Genomic DNA, 16,611 nt, shown 5'->3' with positions numbered 1-16,611 from the left:
CTATGCTTTGGGGAAAGACCAGCCACCCTGAGGTCATTTTCCTCTAAGGACTGATGAAATACTGTTATTTCTAGGGGGGAGGGTATAGCTGAAAGTGGTTGAGCACATGCTTAGCATTCATGAGGTCCTGGGTTCAATCCCCAGTACCTCCTCTAAAAAAGTAAATAAACTTAAGTACTTCCTTCCTCCCCAAAGCAAAACAAATAAATAAACCTAATTTAAAAAGTTATTTTTATAGTAAGTATCATGCTATGAATTGCAAATCAGAAAATGTGAAATCAAACACTAGCTCCACCACTCATTGCCCATAAACATCCCAGTCTAAACCAGGGTTTCTCAAGCCCAACACTATTGACATTTGGGCCAGAAAATTCTTTGCTGTAAGGGGCTGTCCTGGAGCATCCCCTCAGCTGTGATAACCAAAAATGTCTCCAGTTATTGCTAAATGCTCCCTAGGAGATAAAAATCACCTCTGGTTAAGAATATTGGGCTAAGAGAATTAACCCCTGAAATTCAGTTTTCTCATCCACAAAATGGGGATAATACTTAGCCTGAATTTTATTGTGCTACTAGGAGCAAAAGAGAATTTTGAGAAAATACCTTGAAAACCATAAAAGAATTCCACAAATGCGATGATATACATACGGATAAACACGATATTTAATAAGATACATATTATTATTAATTCCTCCAAATAGTGAAAAATTTTGGCAATTCATTATATATGAACTATACAATTTCAACCACTTAAACTTACTTAAGAGTAAACACATATTGCCTATTATTAAGTAACTACTTCACTTTTTGAGTTTCTACATCACTTTTCCACTTGAACTTTACAACCAACTTACCGAAGTTTTGATTCTTAGATCCTTTGGAGGGAGTTTTAAAGTCTTTTTCCAGTCATCACCAGGTCTAGAGAGAATACAGTAAAACTGAATCATCAGAGTTCACAGCAACACTATTCTAAAATAACAAAGATAATTCATCTAAATTACAATTTCTAAAAAAAGCACATTAAGTTTAATATATTGCCATTCACTTAACATAATTAACAGACAAACTACTTTAGAAAAACTGCTCTTCTTACAAAGAACAACAATCTGGGGAGAATTTTTAAAAATCAAGACTAGAAGGGAATAAGGTATCCATTCTCTTAAGAGAAGCAGTGTTGTACACAGTGCAACTGTTATCAAAACTGGTAACCCATCTGTTTTGTTTGACCTATATACTGTGTTTTAATTTAAATTAGTCGCCAACACTGGAAAAATTAGATTTGATTTAAAAGTCCAGATTCTGGCTTCTTGAAAAACTGGAAGCTTTAGCAACACTGGTTCCAAATTTCTGCATGACAACAGTTTGACAGAGCTTAATAACTGAGTTTAAAATCAAGCAGCTGGTGCCTGTAAGTAGGGCAAATACCCTCTCATTTGGCAGTCCTCTATAGCATCCCGAGTTTGTAACTTCTGGTGCCTAGTTAAAACCAAGGACTCTATATAAAGTTTCCAACTTGGAGATCAAGGCCTGACTCTTCTAGTTCTGTGACCCTGCACCATTTTCTTTTCTAAATCTCCATTAAATCAATTTATATAAAGCACTCAGCACAGTGCCTAGCAAAATAAGAACTATTAGCTGTTAACAAACATCTCTCAATCTTTTTTACTGGGGATGCTTAAAACCATGAAAAAGAATAAAGAAAACATAGTAAGAATTTTTCTTTTTGGTCAGGTAAAAACATCAAATAATGTTAATACCCAAAGCATCTAACAAAAAAGATCGAAAAAGTAGACAATGGTTTGAAAAACTGTAGTCTTTAACTTTTCACTTACAGTAACTCTTATGTAATTAGAGCTCCCTCTCAATCTCAATAGTCCTGATTTAAAAAGACAAGTATGTATTTTATTTACTTAAAGCAAGGTCCCACATAACCCAAGATACTCCAACAACATGCTATCAATCCAAGAGCACTAAAGCCTTTCACCCTAGCCTATACTACACCAAAGTTTCTAAGGAAAAATGTCAGTTGAACATCCTAGGAGGCCAGCTTGCCACATTACCAAATTCCATAGTGGATAAAAATGCAGAAGATACAACGCAAAATATACCCACAGAAAACAATCTTAGGAGGTTAAAAAAAAAAAACTTTTAATGAGAAAATAAGTGACAGAGACAGGCTTTTACAAGAGCTCTGACACAGATGATGGGATCTATAAGTCTTTATAAAAAAGAGATGACACAAACTGAGATTTAAAGATTCACAGAACTGAAATCATTAATTCCAGGAAAAGAAAAAAAAAGAAAAAAGAAAAGAAAAAAAGGAAGCAATATCCACTATTATCTCAAATCAGAATTTAAGTAGAAAATATCCTCAAAATGAAATGACACGGCTTTGTTTTTATCAAGGATTAAAAATAGCCTAAATGTTGCTAGCTTATTCATAGTTTGTCAAGACAAACTGCAATTTAGAAAATGGTCTTGATTCCTATATTAAAGCATTCATCTTAAAACTAGAATATGCATTAATACAAATTCTCCCAGTAACCAAACCATTTTTGTTGGAAATTAATTCTTATAGGTCAATAGTGAACCACATAGCAGTAACCATCTATAGGACATTCTAGCAGCTAATAAAGGCTATTTTTCTTTAGTAAGTGCTTTTTTAATAAAAAATTTTTTAACTGAAGTACAGTCGGTTTACAATGTTGTGTTAATTTCTGTACAGTATAGTGACTGTTAACAAGTAAGTGCTTCTTAAGCATGGAAAATATCTAGGCTGGAATAAAACACAAACTTTAGTTCCTTGAAAGAGTTTTTTCATCTTATGAAGATTTCTAGAGCTTAAATCAAACTTACATGGCTAGATTCTTAACAACAAAGCCAAATCTCAAATGGCTCAAGATTCTTTAATGTTAATTTTCTATTAATTGGTTCTTTAGAGTGATAGTTACAATTCAAATACTTGAAAGTGTACACTTAAAGATGTCAGCCTATAAACTTTCAAACCTAAAAGAAAAAACGATTCTGTAGTAAGACTGAGGCTCCTAAGTTTTTAAGAGTTTCATAGGGGCTTGGAACTACTCAAGAGATTTGTTTCCAGAGTTCAAATTCCTAAGTTCCCTATGATATAAACTGCTTGTTATTTTGTGTATGTAAAAGGAGGAGAAAGCTTATTTTAAAAAAAAGACAGAAAAGCAAAGTTCTATAAACTTAAAAAAAGTTATAGATACACTTTTTGAGTGAGTATCAGAAGGCTCGGCAAGTCTTTAAATTTAACCCTGAAATTGGCTTTAACTGCCATTCAAACTAAGATACAGTTTTAACAATAGGGAAAAGCCACACTAGCAAAAACAGGATGAATCTGAGCTAAATGTGAAAGTCAGAAATGTTTCCAAAAATAGTGTATACAAAATTAATATATATCATCTGTGCCTATGTTACTTAATAAACCTAAGTTAATTATGACAAATACATTGTTGTAATCCAAGTACCTACCAGCCATAAACAAAACTGTCTGCCCTCTATTTGCAATCAAAATGGTTAAACAAAGTATACACAAAGTGGTCAACAACAAAGTAACAAAGTAAATCTCCTTGGTCCCCTAAGTGTGTTTATTATTTATTCTAACACTTACTTAATAGTGGTGGTCATACTCTGTGCTTGCTGCTGAGTGCCATTATTGATTGTGTTGGTGTTTTTCAGCTGGTTCATCTGTTGCTGTGTCTGTGTGCCCCCTCCTCCGGGGCCACCACTGGGCTTCACAGGGCCCCTCAGCTGACCATTTTGACTGGACAGACCCATTATAACAGGGTTCTCTGTTCTGGCCGTGCTCATGCTGTATTAATTGTAAAGACGTCTCTTTCAAACTTCAAAACTTTTGAAAGTCAGTAGAGAAACTGTAATAACAGTTTATTAGGCTCTCCGAAACGAAGAGATAAATATAAGTCTTGCTCAATATATGAGTCCTTTATTGCAATGCAGGCAAGCACCTGTAAGTCTCTGAACGGTAAGCAGCAGTAACTTGCTCTCATGCACCGAAACAACTCTTTTTAAAAAGCCCTCTAACAAGGTTGAGTTATATATCTGAATTCGCTCACTTCAATCTGAAACAAAGAAAAAAGTTAATTAGCAAACAGTACAGTTAGAGAAAAAAATTTTTGTTTCCCTTTTAAGAATTCCTTTAGAAGCATTCTCTTAAGTTTAGGAATTAAGAATATAGCTAAACTTAGGCCAAATCACTCACTAGGCTAAGAAAGACAAAAAGATGAACTACCTCAAAAAACAAACCTGCGCTGAGACCAACCTCAAACAATTTATACTGTCTGTTCAAAGAAACCCAGAGAAGATCAGGTAGGAAGATGCTGTGATTAAATTAGCATTAGTTGTCAAATGGCCATCTCTTCCCTTCAGTTTCCTCCCTGAAGAATTCTCTAAGTCCCCACCACCTCCAAAAGTCAATGATTCATTATACTCAACTGCACTACAACTCAATGAATTATCACACAATTAATGTAAATCTACATATGAACAAAGCAAGATAATTCATTATTTTCCATTTCTGACAGCAGCTGAGAATCCTTGAAGAGTTGAGCTTTTGACTTTATTTCAGAAAAAAATTCTGTATCCTTAAGAATTTCAACTACAGAACTTGAACTGTATAAAGAAAAATGCATTTTCTTTTTTCCCTTTACATTTTTGGCCTTTAAAATAAGTCAAGCAAGGGCTATAGATGTCTACATGTCACAGTCTTTTGCTTATAAAACAGCCAGGAAAAACTTTAGCTACCTTAATTAAATTTGAACACTAAAAAAACTGCTACGTTTTTCAATAACACTTTTCAAAACACCCCAGCTTGGAATAGGTATTTTTTTTAAGTTACAAAAATGCAAAAAGGAAACTGCCTGTGTTAAAAATAATCTGTGAAAGGCTGGAGACACTAGTAATTTTAATCAAACTTTTCAGGGAACCCAGAGTACTAATTAATAGTTATTTTTAAAATTTAAAAAATTATTCCCCAAATAATTTTAAAATGTATTAAATAAAAACTTAATTTAAAGGCCAGAAAATAAAGGCCTACTCTGTTCGGCTTGTTAACTCCTTTACATTTCTTACCAAAAACACACTTAGTATTATTTCTGCCAAACATCAAGGCTTCTTGCTCAAACAACAAAAATCTTTAAAAATATTCTTTATGTCTTTTTTTTAAACTGAACATAAAGTTGCTCACAAGCAAATCCTGATTATCACATACACAAAGCTGTACATTTCGAAGTCTCCCAGAAGCTGAGTGACCTCTGAAAGCAGAGGGTGTTTAACAGCCACTTCAGTTCGAGGTAGTAAGTGGTTTCCTGTATTGACAGGTTTATATTATGATCAGCAGTATCACCTACTTCACACCAGAATACTGACTTACTTGTTTGCAAAGCGCTAAGAGGATGAAGAGGGCAACCTCTAAAGATTAATGATATCATTACTGTCCATAATGCACATAAGGTCTTATATCTCCCTAGATCCAAAATGTGACTGTGATAACAGCTCCCCTCTTAATTAAGCTGAAACCCGCAGTGCAGCTTTATGTCGCAGGAAAGGAAATAGTCCTCCTACACCTTTCCAATTTAGATTTGTAAGTTATACTTCTACATTTTCAAAATACGAACAAAACATAGACTAGCTGGGAGGAGCTTCTAGCCGCGTTAATTACAGCACTTCCCAGATTGTAGTTAGCAATTGACAGTTTCACACCCAAAACAGTTTCGTCATCTCCAAAAAGACCTTTTGTTTGCAAATGCAGCGCAGTATCTCTAAGCCTCGTCTGCAAGTTGGAGTGACTGTTCTATTTTGAAGGGACAAGGGGACTGGGGAAGAGAAAGGGGAGTGAGCGATAAAGGAAAGAAACAAGCCAATAATTTCAGCCCCGGAATTGTCGGGCAGTCATTTCTTGTTTACCTCACCCTCTAACACACACACACAACCCCCCCGCCCCCCCCCCCACTTCAAGTCAGCTCCCTGGATCCATGAACACAAAAGGGCTGGGGCCCTGCAGTCGTATCTGCGCAACAAGAGCAGGGAACCAGCTCCGCGGTAAGGAAACAATAGGGAGTCCCCCCAAAGGCCCGAAAGTGAAACCCTAAGTCAAAAGTCTTTCCTCCAAGACTTGGGGGCTCCGTAATCACCTCCTTGTTACTGACCTGCAAGGCCTTATTCCGATCAAGCAGCCGGTTCTTTTACGAACCGAGCCCTCCGATACTGCATATCCCTGCCGCCCCCTATAGGGCCGCCTCGTACCCCATAACCTCCACCTTCCCCCTAAGTCCTTGCGGTCCCCTACGGTCCCACCTTCCCTCGTCTTCTACCAAACTCCTCCGAGGACTTCGCCCGCTCCTCCTCGGAACCCCGCCGCGCACGACACGGCTCTAGCCTGCTCCTCCCGGGCGTCCCCACCCCACACAGCTGCCGCCCGCCTTCCTCCTCAGGGCCCGGCCAGGCCTCAGGCCTCCGCCTCAGAGCTCCCCCCACGCCGGCCAGGGGGCTTCACGCAGCCCCGGCGGCACCGCCGACATCCACCCCCTCAACTCACTCCACTCCCAGCGGCTCGGGCCCGAGTCCTACCACCGAGGCCACTCTTGCTCAGCACCCTCGGTCCTTTATTGTTGACTCGAAGCTCCCAAAATGGCGGCGGCTCCTTCCTCCTCGGAAACCTCCGCCCGCCCCCAACCCGAGCCCTCGCTTCGGCAGCCTCCCGCCCCCGCCCCGCCCCCGCCCCGTTCCGGGGGCTGCTGGGCCCGCCAGCCCGCGCCCGGCCTCTCCCCGGGCCGCCCAGCCCTACCTCCGCCGCTGCCCGCTCTCATGGCGCCGCCGAAGCCGCCGCCCGGGCTGAGGTAACTCGGCTCTCCCGCCCCCTCCCTCGTCCGCTGCCCCCTCCCCTCTCGCGCTCCCCGCATGGCGGCCGCCGCGGCTCCTCCTCCGCGCAAGATGGCGAGAGCGCAGCCGCCGCAGCTGCGCCCGCCGCCGCGTCTGGCTTCTCCCGCTTCGCGGCAGGAGAAATCAGAGCCGAAGTACCTCCTTGAAGAGAAAATGGAGGGTCGTGCTCTCCCCCGATCGGGGGCCAAGTTGAGGGAAATTTGAAGGGGAAATATACAGGTCCTTTTCTGAAGGGAAGAAAAGAGCTGTTTTTTCCACAGCTGAGGAGAAACGATGGGAGAATGGTGGCTAGAAGAGTCCCCCCAAAGTGGAAATGGGGGCATAGGACCCGAGGAGGAGCTAACTCCTGATCAAGGACGCGTTCCGAAAACGGCCTCTCCGGGCTGCGGCTCGGGGATGGGAGAGCTGACCTGACGTCTCCTGCGGGCCGGGAAGGCTGCTGCAGGACCAGAGGGGCCGCGTCCGAGCCCCTCCGGGACGCGCCTCCATCCAGGAACGCACGGAACTAGTGGTCCGGGGGCGCCGACGCGCGCCCGGGTGTGGGGACCGGAAGGGGGGCCGACCGGGTCGGGTGCAGAGGGGAGAACCCCAGGGACCACGCGGGGCGGGGGACAGGGGGCGCTGTGCCGGGGCGGGCGAGGCTGTAATGTAGGGGAGGATCCGGCACCGGGTAGGGGTGTGACCCGGGCCGGAACCCGGAGAATGAGCCTCGGGGAGGGGAGTGGGAGACTGAGGCAGCTATCCTCCTCCTCTCTCAGCCCCAAAGGACAGTCTTCGAAAAGAGGGAACCGGGGAGGCCGAGCGTCCACCGAAGAAAGGGAACCCTGCTGAGTAGTCAGTTATCATGGGAAATGAGGAACCAGAAGACCGAGGGTAATTCTTTCCCCAGTTTGACTCTCATCAGAGATACTTATGTATTTGTTCGCATAGATACTTTTCATATCCCAGTGTCGCCGTTTATCCCTAGGAGGAATGCAGTCTTGTTCCAGGTAAAACAAACTGGAAGCTAAGTTAGCTAGACCAAGGGAAAATAAAAACCTGGGTCTCGCCCACCTGAGAGACAGTATACAGGGTAATGACCGGACCATATGTTGACAACATAAAGCCGACTCAACCTCTGCTGCCACCAGCCCGGAAAGCCAAACCACAACCTCCGCAGTGATCAGCTTAGAAAATGGGTAGGACTCTGCTAACGACTGCCCCCTTCCCGAATTTTTGCCCGTGTTACCAACTCGGGGCCAATCAGAGAAAGCCAAATATATTCCCCAAACCAATCACATAAGTGGCCCCGCTTCGACTTAGCCCGCCTCCAGCTTCATTTTGACAACCTCCAATCAGAGCATACCCTCGAGCCTCCCCCTCCCCCCCTTTTTTTTAAACTACCGGCCTGTAAGTCTCTACCAAACTAAGGGAAGGTTGCTTTCTCCGTTTCCGTGAATAAATAGTAGCCTGTTCTCAGTTGATGGTCTTTATTTCTATACAGCCAAGGAAAAGTGGTGGAGAAGTGTGAAAAGACTGTTCTTGAGATTAAAAAAAAAAAAAAACAAAACAAAACATTCCCTTAGATTTTTTTAAAAAATTCTAAATTCGTAACATGTGGTCTCCCACCCAGATTTTAAAACACCCACTCATCTACGGGAATAACCAGCATCTTGTACTCATCCTGGACAGAGAATGGCTAAGAGGTTCCTTAATAAAATGGCGAAGTATGAAGCCTCACTGACTTTCCAAGTAGCAGCAATGTGAAAGGGAGGAGGGCAAGAAGTGAGTAGTCGGGAGAGGAGCCTAGGGATTTAAAACAGGCCACAGCCTGGTCGGGTCTCTTTCCCTAGGCCACTCAAGAAATGAGACCAGTCAAAGGAAAAGGGTTTGTGTTCACAAATTAACTGTTAACTTCAAAAGGAGCCTGGTTGAGGTCATGACAAAAACCAAAAGTGAGAAAGGCAACCAAAAGTGGAATATGAAATAGCTGCCCATTCTCACCTAGGAATCCTGCCAGGACTAAAACCTTTAAAGATTCTGTATAATGTTTTTATAAGATAATCAGGTATCCTTCCAACTTAGTTATTTATCTCAGCCCTTTTCAGTTTTCTGGTGAGAAGTATGAATGGTATAGAATTAAACCATGAACCTTTGGATCTTTCCTCGATTCAGTTTTAGTGGTTGATAAATCCAGTTCCAGTATCTCAATATCTTTTTTTCTCCCTAGTTCCAACAGATTAGCAAGAATGATAGAAAATATAACACTTTAGAAATATGGATGAATTATCTGATAATGCACACAGTATCCTTATATTTATAAAATGTACATTTAAAAATATTACATAAATCCAAACCTTGGGCCTTACTGCGTGTAATAGTTGGGGTGATCTGTGGTAAATATGCCTCCTAGAGGGTGTGCTGTCCTCAGTGAGGTCACCTAATAATTGTAGTAAAGTGTTTCCCGACAGGTACAGGTCATTTTCATTTTGTTTTTAGTCACTCTCACTTCCCCCCACCCTACCTTTTTTGAACTATGAAGCTGTTAGCTAAAGTATTAAGTCTAGATTGTTGGCTGGCTCCTAGAGAATCTGTCTGTAGGAAAGCTATCTTAAAAAAGATAAAGATTCAGAAACAGAATCAGTATCTTATTTAAAACACAACGGGATTCTGTGTGTGTGTGTGTTTGTGTGTGTGTGTGTGTGTGTGTGTGAGAGAGAGAGAGAGAGAAAATGAGATGTGACTAAAAAATGCTACTTGGAATTCCATCACATTAATGGGTCCTCCCAGCAAATATTGTTTGCTAGTCTCACATCCTATCCTTGGTTATTTACCTAAAAATAACTAGAAGCAAAACAACAACATCAACAACAACAACAGGTTAATTTACAATTGATTTCAACTTCAATTTATAATATTTAGAATCTAGAATTCCATGCAATTTGAACCTGGAATATATACATCTGTGATACTATCTTAAAAACCCTAATGTTTTCAACATGCTAAAATGGATTTCACACTTTTTAAACTTTCTATGTTTTTTTTTTTTTTCAGGAAACATAATAGCTTTTTTTCCTTAACTCAAACTACAAGCAAATGTGTTCATTACCTAGAAGAAAAAAGATTCACTCACAACATATCCTCAATAAAATGATTATATCACACCTGGCTAAGCTTTATAGTATAACATTTTTCCTCTTTCATGATTTGCAGTCTAATAGTCTGATTTTCCAAAAGAGGTTTCAACAGGTAAAATTCTTTTTCAGATGTGCTCAAGCAACATCCGGTAATCACTAACCAAGACTGACGGCTAAAGAGTCCAAGGAGCCAAGTCCCATTTTCTTTGGACTTCAAAGCTGGTAAAAGTTGCTTCTTCAGTTTGTCCTCCTGAAGAAAATGAAGCAGCAACAGCCTCCTGAGGGCTTAGCAAAGATATCCTCAGAGAGGTGCATGTACTGTACTGAAGTTACTGCATGCTAAGCAGGTGTCTTTAATCACTGAGAGACCATACCAAGCACATTTTGTTGGAATAAATGTTTCTCTTCCAGAGTAAATTTAAGTTGAGAAATAGGAAAGCAGTATTACAAACAAGGAGGGAAGTGAGTGGGTTAAACACATTTTCCCCAAACTACCAGGTTTGGTTTGCAGAATTGTATTATATTCTCTTTGACAGCTCAGCTCAACTCACCAGTTGTCCTTTGGCCTTATCAGGTCCCAGCAATGTTGCTGTTTTTTTTTTTTTTAATTTATTTAAATAAACTGAATTTTTTGAGTGGGCAATTTATTTTATTTATTTACTTATCTATTTTTGGTGAAGGTATCAGGGATTGAACCCAGGACCTCACCGCATGCATGCTAAGCATGTGCTCTACCACTTGAGCGATACCTTCCCCTCCAGAAATGTTTATGTTCTGGTCATCACTCAGAGAATTCTAACTATTCCTTTTGTCTCTTTAGTTTTCCTTAAATTACAGTGCACCAGCAATTTAAACTTACTTATTCATTTGAAAATGAAGCTGGCTAGACACTGAAATCTGAACACTAGTTCTTTAAGTATAAATTTCATTTAGTCTACTCAGATTAAGAAAGAACTGACTCTGTCCCCATCTATAATGCCTTGGTGCTCTTGGGTACTTTCTGTGTTAGGATCCCGGCGGTTGCTGACAGGTGACGTTGATACGGGTCCCTAGCAATCCTGTGGAATTGTCATGGTGTTGGTATGTGCACAGGACCTTGTAACAAGATTATGTTTCTGAATAACCTTCTCTGCAGGGGTAATGACAATGGTGACAAAGTGCCCAGCCCTGATTTTGTGCCACACTAGTCAATTTGCAGAGCCTTCTATTGATCCTTGAAAATAGAAATGTGATCTTAGGTATGAGCCTGTGAGGGTAGCTTATAGCTAATGAGTGGGCTGTCTCTTCAGTCCTGAGTGCCATGGTTGGGTTAAGTAACATCTGTGGCTACCAGGACAAGACAGGGAACAAAGGAAGAAAAAATTGTTTCAGTGCAGAGATCTCAGTGACCTTCCCAGCACATTATCTGCTTGGTGAATTTTAAAGATTACGCTTTATCATGTCAACCACCTCCTAAATAACCTTTAGTGGCTCCCAGTTCCTTTTTACCTCATGGACTCTACATTCCATTGACAGATTGGTTCTGTCAGTGTGCCTAGCCGATCTGATTTCCTACTCTTCCTCCAATACATTTGTTGCTCTGATCTCCTGATAGGACCCATTCTGTCACCTTCCATTGTTTCCCTCAGGAACCCTCTCATCTCCTTTCCCTTGGGCCAATCTCAAGCCCGTTCAAAACCCAGCAGATTCCCACAAGTTCCTACCCTCCCTCCTTCCCACTTCGTTGCTCCTGCCCAACCAGAGCTCAGGTTCTAGAGTCAGTCAGATCTGGGTTCAAATCCCAGTTCTGCCACTTACTAACTCCATAAACTTGAGAACCTTTCTTAACTTCTGAGTTTCAGTTTCCCCATTTATAAAATGGGGATAACAGGACCTAAAGCTATGTGAGAATAAATGAGACTTTGTGTAAATCACTTATTTTCATAGTTGGTAAATAGCATTCAAAAAATTACTTGGTGTTGCTATTATTATTTTATCAATTTTTCTGGGTTGTTTTTTTTTGTTTGTTTGTTTTTCTGTCAGAGTAGAGCCTGTGGTAGGCTCTAATTCTTTTCCTCAGCCTCTATTGCCTCTTCTTCAGCTTAGTGCCTTACCTACCTCAGTAAACAATTTCACAGCTTCTCCAGGAATGTTGATGCTGGAGAGAGCCCTGTAACCAGGCTGATTGGCTCAACAGTGAAGTCTTGCTCCCACACCTCAGCTGAGCCCTTTCTGAGCCACTGCAAGCCTCTTCCTGGTGCTTCTCAATCATGGCTGGTCATCAGCCTCAACACAACCACTTTTGAAAACCCCATTGCCTGGGCCCCATCCCAGAGGAATAAAATGAGAATCCTTGGGGCTGGGGGGCCTGGGGCGGCGTGCAGCATAATTTTTTGTTTTAAGGCTCCCAAGAAGATCCTAATGTGCCACCAAAGGTGGGAACCACTGTTCTTAAAGAACAGTTATTTCCCACAGCAGCATTCTGTATCTTTTCTTTTATCTGTAAGCCCACCTTTAAATCAAAGTTGTTCCATAGAAGCTTCACCAACTTTCCGCCTCTCTGGACAGACTTCCTGTCTCAGAGGATGAAGTGGCACACCTCCTATCTAAGGCTACCCTCACCCTTACCTCTATCCCTTTTTAAATAAAATATTCCATCGATAACCCCCTTTCCCATACACTTTTAATATCTTCCTCTCTGCTGGTTCTTCCCCTTAACCCTAACCTGGATTCCTGCCCATATTTTTTCTCCATTCTGAACAACAAACAAAAATAATGTTCCCTCACTCCCGTTAACCTGCTGAGTGAGAAAGGAGGGAGGAACCAGCATTTACTGGAGGGCCTCCTAGGGACCGGCACTATGCTAGGTGACATCCAGTTGCAAAAACATGGTATCTTTTAGAAGGAGGGGGGAAGTAAAAACTATGCATATCGCTGAGATCTGACTTTGGAATAATAAGAACTAGGCTTGAATTCCTAAGCTATTTAACCTACATAAACCTGTTTTCTCATCTGTAAAATCAAGATGATACATCTGCCTTTGCGGTGATTGTGAGAAGAATAAACGATAAATACATGTGAAATGCTTAAAATAGGGCCTGACTGCAAGCCTCAATAAACAACAGCTATTTTTATAGGGGGCAATCTAGGCAGCTAAAGATTTCGATGCTAAAGGTGGGGTATCTAAAAATATAATTGCTATCAAATTTTTAGTTAAATCTTGTTTCAAGTGTAAATGACAAGCTGTAATTCTTTACTTGTTCATTCACTCAACCACTTATTTGTTTATTCATTTATTTACCAGTCATTCATTTATTCTATGCCAGATACACAATAAATGCTCATTTAAATGTTGTTGAATAAGGGTTGGGGTGGAGGAAAGAAATAGGTGAAGGAGATTAAGAGGTACAAACTTCTGGTTGCAAAATTAATGAGTCATGGATATGAAATGTACAGTGTGGGGATCACAGTCAATAACTATGTAATATCTTTGTATGGTGACATATCATAACTAGACTTATCGTGATGATCATTTTGAAACATATAGACACATCAAATCACTATGTCATAACAGGAACTAACATAGTGCTGTAAGTCAACTGTACTTTAAAAACAAACAAACAAACTCATAGGAAAAGCGATCAGATTTGTGGCTACCAGAAACGGTGAGGGGTGGGGTAGGTGGAGGGGGTTGGGGGAGAGGGATTTGGATGAAGGCAGAGAGGAGGTGCAAATTTCAGTCATAAGCTTAACAGTACTAGGGATGTAATGTACACCATGATAAATATAACTAACAGGGCTGTATGTTATATTTGAAAGTTGTTAAGGAGTAAATCCTAAGAGTTCTCATCACAAGAAAAAAACTTTTTTCTAGTTCTTTAATTTTATACCTATATAAGATGATGAATATTCACTAAACTTATTGTGATAATCATTTCATGATGTATGTAAGTCAAATGATTATTCTGTATCCTTAAATTCATGCAGTGCTGTTTGTCAATTATATTTCAATAAAACAGGAGGAAAAAATATAAAGTGTACAATTTTTAAAATGTTATCAAATGGATAATACAGTAATAAGTATCTTGGGGAGAAATTAAGACATTTGGAGATACGTTCTTAATGATATCTCTGGATGAGCATAAGATGCCCTGTGACTAAGGTCAGGACATCATGCTAGATGTTAAAGGTACAAATCCAGCTGCCTTACCTGTGGAGAATATATAGTATTGCTTCAAACCTTCTAACCTATTACCTACCCACAGCAGATAACTTTTTCCTACTTCATGGGAAAAATCAAGGTCCTAGAGCTCAGTGATCTTCAATTTCCCTTTTATACCTCTTGACTCATCTTCCACAGAACCTAAGCTTACCTCCTTTGCTGACATCCTTTTCCTCCAGTATCACCCACAGAGTGAAGTACTGCTACCTCGGCGGCACCATTGTGAAAATTTCTATTACTGTGCAAAGCCCTTGATCAAGTTAATCAGAATTAACTTGATTGTAGGTTTGCCTTCCACAAGGACTGGGTCTGTCTATGTCTTCTTCTTCGTATGTCCAACACCTTGCATATGGCCTGGCCTTTAGTAAGTGCTCAGTAGATGTTTATTGAATGGACTCTTGAATCAACTGCACCTTCCCTTTAGTCTCCTTTTCAAAAATAACCCTTCCACAAAAAAAAAAAAAAAAAGAAAAAAGACAGATTATCTAAATTTCTGTTTCCTTATCCTAGATCTTTCCCTCATTTCTCATGTCCAATCCATCACCAAGTCCTGTGAGTTCAGCCTCTAAAATATTTCCTGAATCTGCCCACTCCTTAATACTCCATTGTCTCCGCCCTCATCCATACAGAACTGTCTTTCATTGGCCTGTTTACTGCTGTTGGGTGCTAACTTGGGCTCCCTACTCATTCCTTCTTATCTTAACCCAATCTATTTTCCACACAGCCTTAGTGATATTTTTTAACATAAATGAGAACATCAGTACCCTGCATGGTCAATAGCTTCCCAGGATGCTGAGAATTTTCTCCCAATTCCCTGCCCTGGTCTGCAAGGACCTGCATGATCTGAGTCCTGCCTATGCCTCCCACTTCAGCTCATGCTACTCTCCTAGTAGCTCACAGTGGCCGCTTGGAAGTTCTTAGATCAGCTAAACTCTTTCCCACCTCAAGACCTTTGTACCATTTCCTCCACCTGAAGCACGTTTTCAAGCAAATTTCATTCCTTAAAAACTCTCCCGCCCCTACACACGTTCTGTCCTCTATCACAGAATCTTGTATATTTTCTTCATAATTCTCATCACAGATCTAATTATTTTATTTCTTCATGACTTGTTTATTGCTTGTCGTCCCTATTAGAATGTAAGCTTCTGGAGAGCAGGGACGATGTATATTGTGTTCCCCTTCGTATCCCAGGTTCCAATAGTATCCCTAAAGCAAAGAATATACCAAACAAACATTTGCAAGTGACGACGTGAATGAGTACCCTCACCATCTTTAATTGCAAACTATCTAGCTCTTCTGAGTCCTTCCTTTTAACTTGCAAATAGGTAAAAGACTCTCTAGACTAAAGCCTTACCCTAGACTTTCTCTTCCCCTTGCAGCTGCCACTCTGTTCCTTCTTCCCTTACATTAATTATCAAAGCGTAGATTGTCTGTCTAGACTTCATCAATTTCCACTATATGGATGGAACAGCTCTCGCTAGTACCATGAATGACCTCTTTATTGTTAAATCCGCAGACATATGCTCCAGTTCTCAGCCTACTTGACCTTTCTTCAGCCACACTTCCTCAATTTTGTTCTGCAGAACACTAGTCCCCTGAGTTGCTCTGGTGAAAAAGTGTGTTCATGTTCCTTCTATTAGACACTTCTGTAGTACCCTGTGCTTCAACTCCGGAGCATTTAGCTCAATTGCAATTATTTTGTTTAATTAATATCTGACTTTCCAGAGAAATGCATGTTCTTGAGGGCAGGAAGCCTTATCTGTTTTGTTACGGATTAGCCCCATAATTGTAGCACATAGAAAGATGTTTAATATTTGTTGAACTGAATGGACGAATGAGTGAATGAATAAGTTTCCCTCTGGGAAATTCATGATATAAATATATTAGATGTAAAACCCTACACAAAAGAAATTTGTTCAAATTTGTTTAGTGAAGGATTTTCCAAATTCAATTGCCCACAGATCCCCATGTTCTCTCACACTCCCAGTAGAATGCTGCCAGACATCCCGGGGGAGTTTATAAAACACACATTAGAATGTGTTACTCTCCAGTGTTTAATATTGTTCAGTACTATTTCTCCATATTTTCTTTCCTGAGCTTCACTTCTCCTTGCTCTCTTTCTTCTTTTAAAGATATCTCACCCATCATGAGGTCAGCAGGCAGTAGTGTATCAATAACCACCAAATTGCGTAATCCCCAGGCTTGTGTCCCCATTTAATGACTCTTTACATCTCTTCTGGCTGTCTCATTAGCCCTCCATTCTGACCATGTCTGAACCTCCCAAACCCCCCTGCCCTTCTTGTATTGTATATCTTGCTTAATAGGTATCACCAGCCATCTAAGCTAGGGGTCTTAACCTTCATTTCTTACCCTCTG

General features: G+C 40.8%; 2 protein-coding genes across 5 annotated transcripts in view; one reads left to right on the top strand and one right to left on the bottom strand.

The window, feature by feature from the left end:
• DDX6 (DEAD-box helicase 6) overlaps window positions 1-7,481 on the bottom strand; it is a 31,363-nt gene extending 23,882 nt beyond the window's left edge. Inside the window, exons 1-3 of one of the 4 annotated variants that reach the window (XM_032472674.1) lie at window positions 7,329-7,481; window positions 3,632-4,100; window positions 852-915 (exon numbers count right to left, since the gene is read on the bottom strand). In XM_032472674.1, coding sequence (XP_032328565.1) covers window positions 852-915; window positions 3,632-3,831 — 264 coding nt within the window. In that variant the 5' untranslated portion in view covers window positions 3,832-4,100; window positions 7,329-7,481. Of the gene's footprint in view, window positions 1-851; window positions 916-3,631; window positions 4,101-6,574; window positions 6,714-6,823; window positions 6,923-7,328 lie in introns of those variants that run through there. The other 3 variants (XM_032472672.1, XM_032472671.1, XM_032472673.1) reach the window with 3 other exon arrangements.
• LOC116661094 (proline-rich protein 36-like) lies at window positions 3,973-10,669 on the top strand. Its single transcript, XM_032472320.1, has 4 exons — window positions 3,973-3,978; window positions 6,309-6,875; window positions 7,677-7,791; window positions 10,164-10,669. The coding sequence occupies exons 1-4, from the start codon at window positions 3,973-3,975 to the stop codon at window positions 10,202-10,204; spliced, it is 729 nt and encodes a 242-aa protein (XP_032328211.1). The 3' UTR covers window positions 10,205-10,669.
• Window positions 10,670-16,611: the final 5,942 nt, after the last annotated feature.

This window comes from Camelus ferus, chromosome 33 (assembly GCF_009834535.1).
Source record: "Camelus ferus isolate YT-003-E chromosome 33, BCGSAC_Cfer_1.0, whole genome shotgun sequence".
NCBI classification, from domain to species: Eukaryota; Metazoa; Chordata; class Mammalia; order Artiodactyla; family Camelidae; genus Camelus; species Camelus ferus.
The sequence above is the reverse complement of the archived record's forward strand: the minus strand, read 5'-3'. Positions and strand labels throughout refer to the sequence as shown.

Bases quoted from the DNA above. Each gene is read 5' to 3' on its own strand.
- LOC116661094 (XM_032472320.1), top strand. The intron at 6,876-7,676 runs GTAACTCGGCTC...CTCCTCTCTCAG, and splicing joins AAGCCGCCGCCCGGGCTGAG to CCCCAAAGGACAGTCTTCGA. The intron at 7,792-10,163 runs GTAATTCTTTCC...ATTCTTTTTCAG, and splicing joins GAGGAACCAGAAGACCGAGG to ATGTGCTCAAGCAACATCCG.